The following is a 20381-nucleotide window of genomic DNA, read 5'->3' as shown; positions in this document are numbered from 1 at the left end:
TGCAGTGCATATTGTATTTGCTACTGACTTATGGGAGAGCTAGCATGTGACCTCTGCCCTCATTACTCAAAGGGAGCACAGGAATTTTAACAGAGTTCTAAACTGAACTGCAAGACCAGCTGCAATTTGTAGCTACTAGGCACATGAGGCTGTTACCATACCTTCCCTCCTGCCTGCCAAGAAATCCTTTTTCTAGACTGAACAGGTACAGACCTTTCAATGACTCCATATATGTCATGTTTTACATGTTAACAACCTCCTACTTTTTTTACACCAGGTCCCAAACTAGACAAAATATTCTCTCTGGTCATCAAATGAAGTAAAATAATTATTTCCCAAATATCCCTGCATACAGAAATTGTCTTTTAAAATCACAGAAAAATAGAATAGTTAGGGCTGGGAAGGACCACAAGATCATTAAGTCCCAACACGCCTGCCAGGGGCAGAAACACTTCACACTAAGCTATATCACCTGAGGCTTTGTCCAACCTGGTCTTGAACACCACCAGGGATGGAGCATTCATAACTTTCTTGGGCAACCCATTTCAGTGCCTCACCACCCTTACAGTAAAGAACTTCTTCCTTATATCCAATCTAAACTTCCCCTGTTTAAGCTTGAGCCCATTACCCCTTGTCCTGTCACTACAGTCCCTAATGAAGAGTTCCTCCCCAGCACCCTTGTAGGTCCCCTTCAGATACTGGAAGGCTGCTATGAGGTCTCCACGCAGCCTTCTCTTCTCCAGGCTGAACAGCCCCAACTTCCTCAGCCTGTCTTCATACGGGAGGTGCTCCAACCCCCTGATCGTCCTTGTGACCCTTCTCTGGACTTGTTCCAACAGTTCCATATCCTTTTTATGTTGAGGACACCAGAACTGCACACAATACTCCAGGTGGGGGCTCACAAGAGCAGAGTAGAGGGGCAGGATCACCACCTTTGACCTGCTGGTCACACTCCTTTTGATGCAGCCCAGGATACACTTGGCTTTCTGGGCTGTGAGCACACACTGAAGCTGGCTCATGTTCATTTTGTCATCGACCAGCACCCCCAAGTCCTTCTCTGCAAGGCTTCTCTGAATCTCTTCTCTGCCCAACCTTTAGCTGTGCCTGGGATTGCTCCCACCCAGGTGTAGGACTTTGCACTTGGCATGGCTAAACTTCATAAGGTTGGCATCAGCCCACCTCACAAGCATGTTGAGGTCCCTCTGGATGGCATTCCTTCCCTCCAGCATATCAACCGAACCACACAGCTTGGTGTCATTGGCAAAATTGCTGAGGGCACACTCAATCCCACTGTCCATGTCAGTGACAAAGATGTTGAACAAGACCAGTCCCAACACCAATCCCTGAGGGACACCACTCATTACTGGTCTCTAACTGGACACTGAGCCATTGACCACAACTCTTTGCGTGTGGCCATCCAGCCTGTTCTTTGTCCACCGAGTGGTCCACCTATCAAATTGATCTCTCTCCAATTTAGATACAAGGATGTAGCGAGGGACAGTGTTGACCGCTTGGCACAAGTCCAGGTAGATGACATCAACTGCTCTGCCCCTGTCCATCAGTTCTGTAGCCCCATCATGGAAGGCCACCAAATTGGTCAGGCAGGATTTCCCCTTAGTGAAGCCATGCTGGCTGTCACCAAGCACCTTGTTGATTTTCATGTGCCTTAGCATGCCTTCCAGGAGAATCTGCTCCAAGATTTTGCCAGGCTCAGAAGGGAGACTGACTGGTCTGTAGTTCCCTGGGTCATCCATTTTCACCTTCTTGAAAATGGGGGTTATATTTCCCTTTTTCCAGTTGTCAGGAACTCCACCTGACTGCCATGATTTTTCAAATATGATGGACAACAGCTTAGCAACTTCATTTGTCAGCTCCTTCAGGACCCGCGGATGGATCTCATCAGGTCCCATGGACTTGTGTATGTTCAGGTCCTTAAGATGGTCTCAAACCAGATCCTCTCATACAGTGGGCCTAGGGTCTTCATTCTCACAGTCCCTGTGTCTGCCTTCCAAGGCTTGGGTGGTGTAGTCAGAGCCTTTGCCAGTGAAGACCGAGGCAAAGAAGTCATTCAGAACCTCAGCCTTCTCCAAATCCAGGGTAGCCAGTTTTCCTGATAGCTTCCAGAGGGGGCCCACGTTGCCCTAGTCTGTCTTTTATTCGCAAAGTACCTATAGAATCCCTTCCTGTTATCCTTAACATCCCTAGCTAGTTTAATTCTAACGGCCTTAGCTTTCCTAACCTGGTCCCTAGCTTGCCAGACAACATCCCTGTACTCTTCCCAGGCCTCCTGTCCTTGCTTCCACCTTTTATAAGCCTCTTTTTTTATTTGATTTTTCCTCAGGAGCTCCTTATCCACCCAAGCAGGTCTCCTGGCCCTCCTGCTGCACTTCCTTCTAGTTGGGATGCAATACCCCTGAGCTTGTAGCAGGTGATCGTTGAATATCAACCAACAGTCTTGGGCCCCTCTGCCCTCTAGGGCTGTATCCCATGGAACTTTACTAAGCAGGTTCCTGAAGAGGCCAGAGTCTGCTCTTTTGAAGTCCAGGGCAGTGAACTTGCTGCACGCTCTTCTCACTGTCCTGAGGATCGAAAATTCAACCATCTCATGATCGCTGCATCCAAGGCTGCCCTGGAGCGTCACATTTCCAATGAGCCCTTCCCTGTTGGTGAGCATGAGGTCAAGCATGGCACCTCTCCTTGTCGGCTCCTCTATTACTTCCAGAAGGAAGTTGTCTTCCACACAATCGAGGAACCTCCTGGATTGCTTGTGCCAGGCCCTACCGTCCTTCCAACAGATGTCAGGGTGGTTGAAGTCACCCATGAGAACAAGGGGCTTTGAGCGTGAGGCTTTTCCTATCTGTCTATAGAGTGCTTCATCCGCAGGTTCTCCTTGATCAGGCTGTCTGTAGCAGATCCCCACAGTAATGTCTCCCATAGCTGTTTTCCCTTTAACCCTGACCCCCAAACTCTATTGACGGCTCACCTGTCCCTAGACAGAGTTCCATACTCTCCAGCCTATCCCTAACATAAATAGCAACTCCCCCTCCCCATCTGCCAGGCCTGTCTTTTCTAAAGAGCCTGTAACCTTCCATTCCGACACTCCAGTCAAAGGAGCCATCCCACCATGTTCCTGTGATACCAATGACATCATATCCCCATGAGACATGCACACATTTCTAACTCCTCTTCTTTGTTCCTCATATTGTGGGTGTTTGTACAGAGGCACCCGAGCTGAGCTCCAAATGAGGCTGGCTCATTGGCTGGAGTGGCTGAAATATCTCTACATTGCTCCAAGCTTTTATTATAGGTGCTGGCAACTGACTGGGAATGTTGGGATGGAATGGTGCCCTGCTCCCCCAACACATCTGTAATTCTTTTTTTTCTGTAATTCTTTTTTTTTGTTGTTGTTTTGTTTTGCATTGATGATAAACTACAATTGCCAGAAGATTTGACTTTCTGCATTACTACTGTGTTTTTATCTAGGTTATTTCTGTTCTGTATAAAAACCATATCCTTTTCTACTGTATTTTTATCTTGCATATTTTTGCATGTCGTTTCTCCTTCCCCATTTGTGCATTTGATTTTTTTCTTTTTTAATTTCACAGCGTTTCTTCAGTTAATTTAGTTTGTTTTGAATTCTAACCCTCCCCACCATAGTGCTTGCTACAACTGAATTTGTGTTATCAAAATTGTTAACAAAAGTATCAAGTAGTTTTGGATCTAGGCCAGATCACAGTAGGATCCCTACAAATTTGAGTTAATGAACTACTAATTGCTGGCTGCCCTCTACACAGAAGTTTTCAAAACTGTTCACAGCATCACGGAATCACGTAACAGTTAGGTCTGGAAGGAACCTCTCAGTGTCATTTGGTCTAAGCCTTCTGTTCAAGCAGGGTTACCTAGAGCTGGTTGCATAGGAGCAGCCATATCTGGATGCATTTTTAATATCTCCACGAATGGAGATTTCACAGTCACTCTGGGCAACTTTCCGCAGTGCTAGCTGAAGTGCTTCTTACACCTATAATAATTTCATCTAGACCAAATTTCTGTATTTTCTCTTAAGGACATGTAAAACCCTTTTCAATGTCAATATAAAGCTGTTTCCTTCCTTTTTCATTCCTAAATCTGCAAAAAGCAAGCTACCTGTCAAGAAAGAAATGAGTTTGGTTTGATGTAAGCTGTTCTTATCAAACACAAATCATTTGTTCCTTATCACCTTGTTTATCAGCTTGAAATTAGTATCTTTAAAGAGTGAAGATAAAACTAATGTCCTGGTCCTTCTGGTCCTCATCATTTTATTTAATTTTTTTTTTCCATCCATCCTCTCTTTGAAATGTGTGTGCTTTTCTGAAACTGTCTGAAACTTCACTACAGCTTTAATTTTCAGTGGAATGGAGACTGCTACTGGTTTGCCTTTAACTATAGTACAGGGAATTTCAACAGTCTGTGATGAATAAAAATATATTTAATTATCTCAATATTGTGCAGCCCCTCTTTTAATATGCTGTATAATTACCTTGCAAACATTAATTTAATTGTATATGGTCAAAACAAAGCTTTTCTGTGAATTTTGCAAAACAGGAACAGAACATTTAGTGTTCCCTGTTACAGCTGATGTTCACCTTAATTTTTATTAAGTAATGATTTTTATTGTTTTCTCTTATTTTGAATTTATTGACATTTTTGTTACTGTCTCCTCCTGCACCTAAGTATGCATTTCAGATTTTCTGATTTAATCCTAAGAGATCTGTGTTATTCTTTGATGGCCATCTATAGCAATGTTTGAATATATCGAATATATACATGATTATGTTTTGCATTACAAGGGATTTTTAAATACCTATACAAACTGATAGTATCTTTTCTTTCTTAAAAAAATAAAAAAAAATACATTTTTCTTAACATTTTGTGAAATCCATGAAGACTGCATATATGTGGGTCTAAACAATTCTTTTCCAAAACAAATTCTAACAAAATACATGATTTTATAAATCTAATAAGGGATTAGCCTTAACTTTTTTTTAATACTGATAACATTTCACTTCAGGAAAATCACAACCCTAATTTTGCCAGATTTTTCAATATAAAAAAAAATAGATTTTTTCAATATAAAACAGAAAGCTTTTACAAAGATGGGTGATTCTTGACTTTAAGCATTTTTTCTCTAAGAGAATTGTAATGTTTATCAAATACATACTGATGTACATGGTAATATGGGATGATTCCTGTCTCAATGCATAACTAAAATATGACCTCTGATCCATTTTTCAGATAAATTTTAGTGCAGAAGAGAATGTTAATCCATAAATCAACACAGACTTTTAAACAAAGTATCTGGATTTAAGAAATAATTGCTCAATTTTCTTTGAAAATGATCATGCGTTCTTACTTAAGGAATGACAAATTTAAAAAATACCTTAATAAAGGGTGGCTTTATATTAATGGAATCTGTGGATGAAAGCGTGTCTATCTAGTTTCACTTAAGAAAAACATTAAGATTACAGAACCTACTTCACATAAGGAGGGAAGTTGGGAGATCAGGGAGATGTGAGGCATGAGGCACGCTGGTCAAAAAAAATTATAGATTAATTCTCCTTGATAAAATTGAATGTTTTATCAATAGTTTTACTTAAAGAATATTACAGGCACTTTTTTTTTTCCTTAGATGCATAAGAGTTAACCTACACTGTCTTGCATTAGATGTGTTAAAAGTCATCAAAAAGCTGCATTACAGACATTTAAAGTGGGGAATTTACAATTACCTTCACATTTGAAGTACCTTTTAAAGGGTCACATTTTTATTAAAGCTCTATTACAGGCATATTTTAGCTTAATAGAATATGACTGCAATCTCAGTAGCAACTCAGTACACCTGATACTAAGCTTCTGCTTCACAGTTCAGTGACTTAATTTATCAAGGTTATGATTATAATTGGAAGATTTATAGGATACTTCCAAATAAGAGTTATTCGAATTTTCAAAGAAAATATTCAGAAGCTCTTCTTACAATTTACAATTCACTGCCTTTTCTTTTACAAGTGTGAGAAATGTGAAGCAAATGAAAGTTCTGTTGTGATATCTTTAATGATAGCAACTTCTATAGTTGCTCATATATATATGTATATTTATACATATATATATGCTCCTATATATGTATATTCTTTTCATAGTCAAAAGAGATAAAGAGATCTGACCAGCCCAATCAGAGCAAACTAGAAAAAAAAAAATCAGCAAAGTTACAAGAAGAGGTATTCTCTCAGTATGTTTCTAGAGCCATCCTGTCATAACCAGGACGTCTCCATGTATCTGGTAGACATGGAAAAGATCTTGTGCAAGATCCAAATCTCTGCTACAACAAATGGTACCTAAAATAATTCTAACTCTCCATGGTTAGGCAATTAAATATAGCCCCTGGATCAGAGTTTACTGAAACATCAGAGTTTACTGAACTGCTCCCTGGATTCTACTGATTGCATTGATTAGCTCTCCCCTGCCCAGGCTCTTGACACTTCTGTGTTGACACTTAGATATTTAATCTGCCAGCTGAATGTCATTTGTAATTGCATAAAAGCATAAAAGAAACATCAGTCATTGTTTGTACCTAAGAATGGATGTTAAGCTTTTTGTTAATACCTACTGAAATTTGACTGTCAAATGACTATTTAGTGGGAAATATAATTCACAAAAAATAAACCAGTTCACTCCTTAAACTGGGAACTTAAAATTACATACTTTTAAAACAATTCACTTCATATTCTTACTTATTTCTAACAAAAAAAAACAAACCACCAGCCACCCTTTTAAATGTTACTTGTACTGAAAAAGAAAGATACCAGGCAGCCAATCTGCTCAGAAAGAGCTTGTGAGAAAAAAAAAAATAAATTAGCTTTTGTTATGACTTTCAAAATTTGAAATATATTAACTTTTTATATAAACCCCCCTTTATTATATATATTCTATGCATGAGAACTATATGTAAAAGAAGACAAAGACCTTTTACTAGCCTTCAGTCATCTTTTCTTCTTAAAGATCTAACCCAATTTCAAGGCTTAAAGTTCACGAATCAAATCTAATTCTGACATTTTATCACGCTACCTAGAGAAATTGCACTGAACAACTACTGTCATGTGTGAAATGTTAACTTTTTCAGCAAAGCTAAAAAGTGACTATACAAATATATTCTAAATAATTGCATAGTTAGACCTTTCTCTTTAAGAATGTGCAGAACAGATATTTTATCACTGTTTCAATTTTCACAGGGAAAAAAAAAAAAGAAAGGTATCTATCTGTCAGGTGCCTTAAAATAAAAGATGAAATTATAAATATTTTAAGGACTGTCTTACAAAGCATAACATCAACATTTAGATCCAATAAAATCAGGGAAAATCAGCATCTGCAGGTAACCCATGCAGAAACCTACCTACTGTTCCTTGTCTTTACATGATTTAGTGGCCTTGCAGTTTATCATGTTACTATCTGTTCAGCCATTATCACCATGTCTGAGCCAAAGCTAAAAGAAGCTATGCAGAATTCCCAACTCTTGACGTAGATATGAAATACAAGTTTGGGCACTCATTCTAGATTCAACATGACAGCAAATTTACTACAATGATATTCGTTTCCAAACAAGAACACTCGGTAAAACAAATGTTACCTGTTTAGCACAAACACACTAAACACATAACCTCTCTTTATTCAGTACTTAAGTGAATGGCTATACTATCATGTAAAGATCAGCGTGACTTTAGACCATTTCTTATATGTCATCTACAGATAAGGTCCAATTCTGCTCAGTACTGCAAACATGTATTAAAACCAGATAAAAAGAAAGGCAAAAGGGGGGGGGGGGGGGGGGGACGGACGGACGGATATGCGTACCAAATAAACACCAAAAGGACAATATATCTTTACCCAGAAAGACACATTTCTGAAATAACTTTCCATTTGGTTAAATACATAGGTCCATTAGTATTCTGAATGAAAAAAGAACTCCTGAAGAAAAAACATCATAAAATTAATTGTTTAAGAATTACGTGTCAACACAACATATAGTAAACATATTTTATTCTTATATAGCTGTTATTACTTAAGTTCATTCACATTTGTTTGCTCATTTTGAAATTGAATATTGTTTTCAAAATTAAATAAAAATCTATTAGAAGAATATCAGACTTACTCTCATAGTGAATTAGGAAACCAACGCTGGAACGACTGTTGTCCGTAGTGAACAGGAGATACATGTAATTTCCAGTACTGATAAGGAACTGGGGTGCTTGTGTTCCATGGTATTCTCCAATTAATGGTGACGAGTTACCTGGCCCATCTCTCACTTCCAAAGTATCATAATTTACTTCAGTCTGAAATCTGAAAATAAATATGCAAGTCAGCTGGTAAGTAGAGGAATGGTGTTATTTTCTTTAGCTGTCAGGAATGCAACCTATATGCAACTGATGAAGAATATCATATATAAAAATTTGTGTATCTACAGATCTATCAGTGTATAGTGTATGAGGACAACAACTAAGGAAGGTTTTACACAGCTTTTTTCTTGCTTTGGTGTATAAAATTCATAAGGGATGCAATATACTTCAGATCAACCATAAGACTGGGCTTCAGAAAAACATTTAGTGGGGAATCTGGGTACAAAAATGCCAACTGTCTCAAAGAAAACTAAGTTATGAAGATCCAAGAAATTTCTTGCCCTCAAGCTAAATAATAGTTGGACATCCTAGGAACTTCTTCGATAGTATTTAGTTATTTAATCACAGTAATTTTATTATTTGATACTTGAAATTTGGCAAAAGTTGTTTTACATGTTCAGCTGTTTAATTTTTTCTCCAAAGGTTTTTATCTGATGTACTCTGCTACTCTATTTTTAAATAATTTTGTCCTATGAAGTTTATCAGTACAGAACTGTTAAAATGAAATCAAGTCCTCATTTTGAAATCTGTTACAGCTATAATAATTGGAATTCCTCAGTTTATCTCAGTGTGTCAAAAAACCCAGATAATATAGATAAGAATGGAAAAAGAGACTAACAAGACAGTTGATTTACAAGATTGAATAATTTTAAAATCAACAGCAGAGTCAATGCCTCTGTCAGTCACTAAACCACATTACATTTCTCCAGTTCATAGAGGGTATCTCTGCATGCAGTCATCCACTACTAGCTGTTCTTAAATAAAAAACCTCAAATCTGCTCTTTCTGTAGTTGAAACTTTTACTGGCATTTTTTCATATCAGATGCTTTTCAAGACAATTTGTGGTTACATCGGATAATTTTGCAAACTGCAGCATCTAAACCATGCACCCATCAATTTTCCTGTCAACAAAGTTGGTGCCATTACACAGATATCTATCGTGGTCTAAATATATTTGCCTGCAAGCCCAATATTCTTATTTTCTTAAGTTGTTAATCTTTCAGAAATGTGTATGTTCTAAAATTTTATCTTCTTCTGTGGGGCTTATTATTTCAGCTTCTGAGAGCAACAATGTCCCTGAATAATGCAACACTTTTTTCAAAGTGAATGTCCTTAAGCTGTCTTGCCAATATGGGACACGTTTAGTGGATCTGAAGACAAGAAACTGTGTTTTTCTAATTAAAGAAAACTGCAAATTATTAAACATTCAGAAAAGGGAAAATATATGGGACATTCCTTCAAAATGTAAATAAGCTTTACACTTTGTTAGGCAATGATGGCAGCATGAACAATTTCCCTTGCTAGGCCATTATATTTCACAGACCAATTAGCACTGGTCATGTAAAATCACCTTCATAGACACATCAGTATCAGTAACAGCAAGTTCAGATTTATTAGCTATTTAGTAGTCTCTATAGTTCTACAGTCACGAGTCCCTGAAAACAAAAGCACATTCAGCAAGTGGAAAGTATTTGTTTGCTGAACTATGAGAGCTAATGACTGCTTGGAAACTGAAAGGCATTTCAATACCATTCCTTCCTATTCAGACAGAAACCTCTCTAGATTTATGGTGCTTCAAACCAAGCTATCTACTTTATTTGGATATGCTGGCTAAAATCCAGATGATGGCTTTCACTGCTATCTATCCACTCTGACAGTGGAATATAGGACTTGAAGGCTTGCTAACAGATCCAGCACTGCAGCATTTTCAGAACCAGTTTCTGGCAGTGAAGCCAGCTAGCATGGAATGGCCTACATCCATGCTATTAAAATACATCCTTTAGCCTCTCAAACAGGGAGAGATTATTCAAATTTCCTATTATGAATGGTTGCTTGCCCACACTAACTCCTGGATGTGCGTGATAATTATTAGGGAGAATGCTAATTGGCAAGCTCAAAGAGTATGTTAGAGACTATTTCAACAATTGAACTGCACAAATACATGAGTTCTTGTGTTTCGGAAGGTTCTCTGGTTCTGCTTAATTTACCAAAATAGACAGTCACAGAGGGCATCACTGAGGTACTTGCCAGTCTTTCAGTATATTTCGACATTTTCACATTGTACATTGATTCACCCTGCAGCAGAATGAGGAAAACAGACGGATACTGCTAGGCTGGTTTAAATACTTTATTTGTACTCATAATGGATGGACTCGAGATCAATAATTCAACAGTTCAATTATTTTGACAGTTACATTTGTGAAGAAACTGATTAGGAACAAAGTGCTCTCAGCCAGCAATTGCAGTTTTCTTAGCAGGGCAGTGTGACAGCAGTGGGTTTCAAACACTCGCTGGAACAGAAAACTTAGTAACTCTTAGTAGAATTGCTACCCATTAAAACAGCCTTTATTCTCAGTAAGTCCTTTCTCATGTCAAACTTAGAAATTCATTTGTAGTTCACTTGTCTATTTTTGAGGTTTGGGGGGGAATGTGTTTGTTTTGGTTGTTTTGTTTCATTGTTTGTTTTTTTTTTTAATTAATCTTTGCACTGTCACTGAAATAACAAATCAAGATAATTTACTATTGAAAATTCTGCATCTTTACTGAAGATAATTAAATAAGAGTTATTTTGGGGGCTTTTAATTTAGCATAATTAGCCTAATTATGCTAGTAAAAGGCAAGACATTCTCCAAATGTTCACACAGAATTCTAAAAGGACTATGTTATAACACTATGCTACACTGTTCGTTGTAAATAGGTAGGTTTTGAATAAGGAGGTTTGTTTTACAGACTATCCAATAAGTTTTCATTAATATTCAAAGTTCCAAAACTCTTCCAGTCAGCAGTTACCCTTCCAGTCCCTTTCTTTACGGCTTGAATAAATTACACTTTACTTTTTTGTTACCTTTCCAGGCATTAGTCATGATCTTAAATGTGAAAAGTCTCAATATAAAATATTCAAGGGGTTACACAGTCATTTGCTGCTATTTCTGTAAAGTTTCTAAGTACTCTGGTAAGGCACATTTGTCTAGTAACATTAAAGCTTCATTAGCTCAAGAGTGAGATAATTTACATTACGAATAGCAAATTCATGAAAGGTTTCATTCTTGCAGCTGTATCTTTCATAGCAAGACAGATAGCTAAGTATAGAAGGGTTCTATTTTCCCAAAACTACACAAAATACATGTCAAAATATTGATAATTAATTGACAAAAATCAATTAGTTGATTTTGTTACTTATTGGATAGTTATTTTGCTTACTGATTTGTAACTTGCTAACATTATATCTGACAACAGAATTAGTTTCCTATAAGTAGTAAAAAGGCTTTCCATTCAATTTTCATCCGGGTAGCAAAGCCTTCATTTTAACAAAAACCCCAGAACTTTATTACATAAGGGAGATTATTATACTATTACTAACATCCCAAAGTATAACAATTTTCATGAAATGTAGTAAAACTATACAATTTTCTAAACCTGCCAGGAAAGCTCTATAAACTTCCAAAGCAAGCAAAGAGAGGTTGCCTTTCTTTTACCAAAATTAGCATGCTTTATGGTAACGCTGTTTTGAAATTGAAACATTTAGGGAAGCGAGACAATCTTTCTTTAATAATTGTCTGCTGCAGTTTAAAAATTGTATGTGAATCAGAATTCTCCATTCAAAAGTCAGGGTTAACTCCAAGTTCTTTAACTTCACTGCAGTTCAATTTGCACATAAAACTCCAGAATTCTGTCACTGGAATATGTGTGTGCAGCTATCTGAAATTCACTAAATTTAGTCCTTAAACTAGACCATATGCCATAGAAGCCTGTTTCCCATAAGATTCTCAGAAATATAGTGGTAATACTGTTAAGGTCATAGTCAGTCATCCAAATATCTGCAACTTCACTCAACGCATTTCCTTTCATAAAATTAAAATTTTCCATCTTATAACCAAGATGGCTTTTTGCTTTCACTTTATTTGGGAAAACATCCCTGGACAAATAAATGCAAGCTTCTACTTAATATATTAAGTCTTTAATGAGGGAGAAAAAAAAAAGAAAAAAAAAACACAAAAAAACAACCCAGCAACTTAAAATCTGGGAACTTCCTGCTGACTGCAATGAAAGCAAACAAGCCTTTGTTGTTGCAAGAGGTAACATGGGAACTTTATGAAAGCTGTTTAAACAGTTCCCATTCTTCTCTGGTATTGGTCATTCTCTCCTTCATCCCTGATCTTAAAGCATTTACATTCAGAAAACAAAACAGGCCTGGAAAAAGTATACCATAAACTAAATATACAAACTCTTTTCATGTTCTCCCCTACATTACATTTCATGCCTCTAATCATATTTACAAAAACTTCTATGCATGTGTTAGTTTTCACTCACATTTCTTGACAAATATGTTACCAGAACTTTAGCAGCTTAGTGACCAGTGTGTATTCAAAATGTATAATTTTATTTATATATCATGGTGGAATTCTTTCTCTAACAGGATTCACATTGGGTTTACTTAATCTACCCACAATTTTGTTGCCCAGACATCCAATCTTGTAAGAATCTTCAGCAATTCTCCAGTCACCCCATTTTTAGTACCCTGAATAACTTAATATTGTCTAATCTTCTCCTTTTTAAGATAATTTCTGAACCTGCTGAACAGATTTCTGTAGGAGACCCAGAATTCCACTAATTAAGTTTTTAATCATGCAATGTCCTTCCTTGTATTAAAAAGACGTTTAGCTTTTTAATAGTCCTTTACAGGGTGAGTTGCAAAACCCAGGTAAACTATATTCAATGCATTTGTATGCTTTCTGACACCATCAAAGGATTTCAATAGGTTTCTGAGACAGGATTTCTTTTACAAAAGCCATGCCAACATTTCCTTGGTGTATCATATTTATCCATGCTTCTACTACTGCTACACTTTGTTATAGTTTTTGTACTAGGCATTCAGTATGCATTTCTTTAGATCTCTACAAAAGATTTTAAATATGTTTCCTGAAGTGCACAGGTATCAAGACAGTTTTAAAAGAACAGTTAACATACCACATTCAATTTTTCAGTCAACTCATCTTTGTAATCATCCAGGACTCCAGCCACCAGAACTAGTTCTGGTGACTCACTTCATATATGCCACCTCCCCTACCAGTGGCACTTCAGTCTGAGACAGATATTGCAGTGAGTTACCCAAAATGAAGAATGTTGCAAATGTTATGTTTACATGTGTGCAAGAGGGAAACAAACCAACCAATGGAAGTGATGCATGCAAAAACTCACTTGCAAACTAGAGAAGTAAATATCAAATACATTTATCTGATCCTCACACTCTTCCCTAGGATTCTGCATTTTTGTCCCCGTGAGTAACATAGTACCAAGATAGATAGATTTTTTATTCGAACCACTTGAGTCACTTTTATATTCTTCTGCCCTTCTCTCCATTAACTTGCATCCCTTTTCGTTTCTGCTCTTAGAAACAGAAGGGTGAATGATACTGGAAAATTTTGCTCATCACTGTTGACTTCACGTGAAGGTGAAACTAGACACAGGGCCTCTCCTCTCATATTGCCTGTACAATAGAAGTCACTGCAGCCTAGCTCCAGGTGCTGTCTTTTGTACTGCCTTTTGCATTTTTTGTCATCAGTGTGAGATTGGTATCTAGATCAAACACCTAAACAAATGGTTATTTTTTAATTCTTTTACAAAGATGTTTGAAGGGTGAAGATTTTTTTTTTTAATTTTATTTTCTTTTTTTTTAAGCACTTTCTTTGAAAAATAAATAATCTTGTATGGTTAGACAAAAGTACCAGTTGAGGTCACAATAGTTACAAAAGGATTAAACAAGCTGCAGTTCACATTCCTTGTGTGTAAATGAACTTTCACTCCTTCATGTCTCCACATAAGCGGTAGACTAGGCTGAAAATTACTCTCTGACAAAAGATTATTATTCCAAAAGAAGCTGACGCACTACACAGGGACATAATCACAGTGCATTCTAGTAGCTCTGATTTAGGTCCACACTGAGGTAATGTTTTTGCAAATTAACTGGAATGGTAATTTCAGTTAGATACTTTGAAATTAAGTTTAAAACTCTGCCTTTAACAATATTCTGATGTCTGGAGATCTTGTTCCTTTTTGTTTTTCATTGTCAGTACTCATAGTGACACCTGAAGCATCAGAACAAACAAAATCTTGATATCCCTGTGTTAGCATATTCTCACCTGTCAAAAGTGATCTTAATGGAATGTCCTGGTCTCGCTTCAATCACCCATTCACAATTAAGTGAGTCCTTATAATATCCTGGCCACCCTGGTGGTAAGATAAAACCACTTGATGCTGTCAAATGTCCACCACATGGGGCTGAAAGAAAAAAACAAAACAAACATGTATATTTTTATCCTGCCAAGTATTTCTAATACAATATTATATATTCAAAAAACTTTTTTAAAAATTGAATTAAAAATCACAAAAAAATAAGTTTCATAGAATTGTAGCATGGTTTGAGGTGGAAGGGACCTTAAAGATCATTTAGCTTCAACTCTTCCCAGCCACAGGCAGGGATACCTTTCATTAAATCATGTTGCTCATGACCTGCCCTTGAAGGTTTAATATGCAAGACAACTACATTTCTACATTATATTATGAGCCCTTCATTTCCTTCTGATTCATAAGTCTTGCAATGTATCTTACCACACCTTATTACTCTAAATATCTTAATACACAGATCATGAAAACTGCTTTTGCCATCATTTTTTTAGACCTAGTATGATACCACAATTATGTGGAAATTTTGAACAAATTGTTCAAAGTAAGCCAACCTTACGAAGTTCAACCAAGTCAAGCGCAAGGTCATACACCTGGGTCAGAGCAATCCCAGCCACAGCTGTTCAGTGAAAAAGAGAGTCAGAGCAGCCCTGCAGAGAAGGACTTGGGGGTGCTGGCTGATGAGAAACTGAAGATAAGCCGGCTTCAGTGCGTGCTCACAGACCAGAAAGCCAACCATATTATGGGCTGCATCAAAAGGAGTGTGACCAGCAGGTCAAAGGAAGTGATCCTGCCCCTCTACTCTGCTCTCGTGAGACCCCACCTGGAGTATTGTGTGTAGTTCTGGTGTCCTCAACATAAAAAAGACATGGAACTGTTGGAACAAGTCCAGAGAAGGGTCACAAGGACGATCAGGGGGTTGGAGCACCTCCCGTATGAAGACAGGCTGAGGAAGTTGGGGCTGTTCAGCCTGGAGAAGAGAAGGCTGCGTGTGGACCTCATAGCAGCCTTCCAGCATCTGAAGGGGGCCTATAAGGATGCTGGGGAGGGGACTGTAGTGATAGGACAAGGGTAACGGGTTCAAACTTAAACGGGAAGTTTAGACTGGATGTAAGGAAGAAATTCTTAACTGTAAGGGTGGTGAGGCACTGGAAAGGGTTGCCCGAGGAAGTTGTGAATGCTCCATACCTGATGGTGATCAAAGCTGGGTTGGACAGAGCCTTGGGCAACATGGTTAAGTGTGAGGTGTCCCTGTCCATGGCAGGGGGGTTGGGACTAAATGATCTTAAGGTCCTTTCCAACCCTAAATATTCTATGATTCTATGATACAGTTAATTATTTTCATTGTATTGTGACATCTTATGTTTAAACAGAATTTCTTTTATTTCAGTTTGTGTTCATTGCCTCTTGTCCTGTCAAGGGGCACCACTGAGAAGTATCCGGCTCCATATTTTTCACACCATCACATCTGGTATTTACACGCAATGACAAGATCCCTCTCAAGCCTTGAGCCTTTTCTTCTTCAGTCTAGACAACCCAAGTTCTCTCAACCTCTTCTTGTAAGACAGATGCTCCAAGTCCTAAATCGCCTCTGTGACTCTTCACTAGACTCAATGCAATATGTCCACATCTCTCTTGTACTGGGGATCCCAGGACTGCACACAACATTTCTGACATATCCTCATCAATGCTGCATAGAGGGCAAGGACCTCTACTTTCCTCTCAGCCTACTTCTTTAGCTTCTCTGTCAAGGTCTCTCAGAACAGCGGCACAAACACACAGCGTATCAGCCACTCCTCCCAGTCTTAGACCGTCTGCAGACTTTCTTCAGTGCACTCTTCCCCAGCATTCAGATCATTATTGAAGATTTTAAACAGTACTGGGCCCAGTATTGACTCATGGGGTATACCACTATGGACTAGCTGTACTTTATGCCACAGACCACAACACTACAAGCACAACAGTTCTGTCAGTTTTCAGTCCACCTCACTGTTCACTTCCCTAGACCATATTTCGTAAGTTTGTGTATGAGAATATTATACAATACAGTGTCAAACATGTTACTAAAGCTGAGATAAAAAATACCCACTCCCTCCCCTCATCCATCAGGTCAGTCATCTTATCACAGAAGGCTATCACATTGGTCAGGCATGACTTCCACTTCATAAATCCACACTGACTGCTCCTGTTCTTCACTGTTTGGAAATGGTTTCAAGGAATATTGCTGCACCACCTTTTCCAGCAACTGAGGTGAGACTTGTGAGTTCCTCAGAAACTCCTTTCCTTTCTTGAAGATCAGAATTTGCTTTCTTCCAGTTCTCGGGAACCTTTCTAGGTTAAATGACCTTCCCAAGATAATTGAGCATTTCCTTGCAATGTCATTGGCTGGCTTCCTCAGCATTCTTGGGTGTATCCCATTAGGTCCATTCCTATTAGGCCCATTCCTCTATGTCAAATTTGTTTAAATGTCCTCTAAATTCATCTTCTACATAAAAGGGAAAAAAAGTATTGCAACAGGGCCATGAAAGTAACAAGGCTAGACAGAAGCATTTTTCAGAGAGGGATCAGAGGTCTTTAGAGCAGAATTAAACAACAGCAGAACTGACTGAACAAATTTAGGAAACATAAGTCCCTTGAAAGATTAAGTTATCATAGCAGAGGGCTTTGGGATGTTGTATTTTACCAAAGGCTATTGAGCAGTCTAAAACAGGAACACTTTCAAGGTCAGGTAAATTTATCTTTATATCATTTGTATTACCCTCAAGTAGTCAGTGGTATCATTATCAGTAAATTCCACATTGCAGTACAGGAAATGCTGTTACTTTTTTTCTGTTTGTCTAAGTAGTGACAAGCAAACCTATTATGACACGTGGAAATGAATAGTAACATGAATTTGTGACTAGTAAATTAATATCCCTAGTTTTGATTCAATGCTTTTAATTTTAAAAAAAATGAACTCAGATAGATTAGTTGATTTCACTCATGACTTGCACTTGTCTCTGGAAAGTATTAAAAGATTTAAGAAAGTGGGGAAAAAAAGCAACACACCAAACATGAAAAATACACATCGAACTGTCTCTGGGACAAAATGATTTGCCCTGAAAATGACATTTACATTACATGTGCACAGTTAATGAAGAATTAAGATTATTCCATGGTGGTTCTTTAAATTAAATTTTGCCATATTAAAAACAAGAACAGTTTTTTGCTAAAACAAAAATCTCAGACACCTAGAAGCAAAGTAAATTATCTCTACACTAACTAGGAAGGCTGCTTCATACAAACTACTTCTACCAGGCTGCTAATATGGTTTTTTCAGTACCTTTAAATTTTATTAGAAATGCACTGTCTTATGAGGACTGAGTTGTCAGATTGCCCAAATAACAAAAATCATGAAACTGATGTGATCCAGATCCTTAAATAACTGCAATGACACTGAAATTAAAGGAGGTGTGAGATTTACACCAATTAGAAGGTTTGGATTAGTTTATTCAAAAAAAATTATCATTTAATTGTCTGACTATATATCTGTTGCTTACTAAAAGTCAGACAATTGTTTGAACATAACTTTAAAAGACACACTCTAGTAGTTCATTAAATACATTCATGTCTTGCCTTACAATCCATTGCTGTTAAACATCAAGAAATCAGCCTACTCTTTTCTTTTTTCTCATTGTATTTCATTGTGTTGTAAAGCAATCTCTAATCCTAATTATAGCTCATCTTAGTGTGCTTATTCACCTAGACAAGAACAAGCAAACAAATTTGGAACTTTTGGGGAATACAATGAATATCAAACATAGCTCTATACCTTATCACTATATTTCTCAGAAAAGACTGTACTTCAGGTTAATATGTTACATACAGAAATTCAGGTATACTTTCACGGTGAGAAAATTAAAGGTGCATTTAAAAAAAAAAAAAAAGACTTTAAAATAGAAGCTTTACTTCAAGTTTCTATGTGGTTGATAATTAAGTTCTTCAGTATGCTAAGTGAAAACCATTGTAACAGCTATAACTTGTAACTGAGTAATGACAGTAACAACCAGAACTTGAAAAGAATAGCAACCAGATTTTTAGAATGCTAATTTATTCCAAGAATATAAAAGCAAGCTATCTTGTTTCTATTATTGCTCTCTCATTTGCCTGGAAGAGTGTTAAAATAAGATTAATTCATAACTTCAGCTAAAGCAGTGTTACTTACGTGCGAAATGTAAAAAAGTAAGCTAAATTTAAAGTTTCATTATTCAAACTGTAGGTGCAAAGTAAAGATTGTGCTCTTACCTTCACAGCGTGGGACAGTAGAGCTCCATACCACATTTCCATCTTGCATAATACATGTTATGGATTCAGAGCCTTGGGTCTTCACAAAACCATCGTCACAGTGAAAGGAAACAGAACTTCCTAGGAGAAACCTGTCTCCAAAACGCCTCCCATTTATAGGAATGCCTGGATCATGGCACTCATTCTGGCCAAATGCTAACAAAAACATAGTAGTAATAATAATAGTAGTAAGAATGACAATATCAATAATAATACACATAATAACAATCACAACAATCACTCCTCTAAACTTTTTTTTTTTTTTAAGGGGGAATGACCTTTCTATTGTGATGTAAGAAAACATAACACATAATACAGTATAATTGAAAGTACAGAAACTCCTCAAGTAAAAGTCAGATTTAAATCCAATGACATTCACACAAATGCAACACAGTTCAAATTTGGAAGCTTACTTTTTATTTCTGGCTTAAGTACACAAGAACACTGCTTAAATTTTCCTCTGGACAAAATCCTACTGTTTGCCTCTAACATAACAAGGAGTATGAATTAGCACTGCAACTAATCTGGCAGAAATAGAGACTACTGCTAAAAGACTATGACCAGAGTAGAAAGGTATTTACAAATTTTTATGTGTTCAATTACAAGTGGTGCTCCTTCTGACTTAGTACTAGGGCCAGTTCTGCTAATATCTTTATCAACAATCTGGATGAGGTGATCATGCTCAGTAAGTCTGCAGATGAAAGCAAGATGGGTAGGAGTGTTGATCTGCTTGAGGGTAGGAAGGCCCTTCAGAGGGAACTACATAGGCTGAAACAATGGACGGAGGCCAATTGTATGAGTTTCAATAAGGCACAGCACTTGGGTCACAACAACCACAATGCAACACTACAGGCTGGGGGAAGGGTGGCTGGGAAACTGCCCAATGGAAAAGGACTGGGGGGTGTTGGTCAACAGCTGGCTGAACATGAATCAGTTTGAGCCCACGTGGCCAAGGTGGCAAACAGCTTCCTGGGCTGTATCAGAAATAGCAGTGCCAGCAGGGCCAGGAAAGTGATTGTCTCCTGCACTCAGTACTGGTGAGGCCAGATGCTGAATCCTGTGCTCAGGTCTGGGCCACTCACTTCAAGATACTGAGTTACTGAGTTGCTGGAGGAGGTTCAGAGAAAAGCAATGAAGCTGGTGAAGGGTCTGGAGAACAAGTCCCCAGATGCACTTAAAAGACCTGTAGCACTTAGGGACATGGGTTAGTGGTAGACTTGACAGTGCTAGCTTTACAGGTGATCTTAAAGCTCTTTCCTGCCTAAACAGTTCTATGATTCTAAGATGCCAGGAGTACAAGGAGGCACCGAGTGTGGTTACAACACCAAGCCTGTCAGAATTCAGGGAGTGTCTGGATGATGCTTTTAGTCATATAGTTTAGTTTTAGATAGTCCTGCAAGCAGCAGGGAGTAGAACTCAACTGTGCTTATGGGTCTCCACCAACTTGAGAGCCAC

At 37.7% G+C, this 20381-nt stretch overlaps 1 protein-coding gene across 2 annotated transcripts in view; it reads right to left on the bottom strand.

Moving 5' to 3' along the window:
* CSMD1 (CUB and Sushi multiple domains 1) overlaps positions 1-20381 on the bottom strand; it is a 1153012-nt gene that overhangs the window by 267214 nt on the left and 865417 nt on the right. For both annotated transcript variants that reach the window (XM_062626215.1, XM_062626216.1), the window contains exons 15-17: positions 18888-19082; positions 14561-14699; positions 8177-8364 (exon numbers count right to left, since the gene is read on the bottom strand). In XM_062626215.1, coding sequence (XP_062482199.1) covers positions 8177-8364; positions 14561-14699; positions 18888-19082 — 522 coding nt within the window. The remainder of the gene's footprint in view (positions 1-8176; positions 8365-14560; positions 14700-18887; positions 19083-20381) is intronic.

This window comes from Pezoporus occidentalis, unplaced genomic scaffold, assembly GCF_034315485.1.
Source record: "Pezoporus occidentalis ecotype Australia unplaced genomic scaffold, CSIRO_AGI_Poc_V1 ctg29, whole genome shotgun sequence".
NCBI classification, from domain to species: Eukaryota; Metazoa; Chordata; class Aves; order Psittaciformes; family Psittacidae; genus Pezoporus; species Pezoporus occidentalis.
This window is presented reverse-complemented; position numbering and strand designations above follow the sequence as displayed.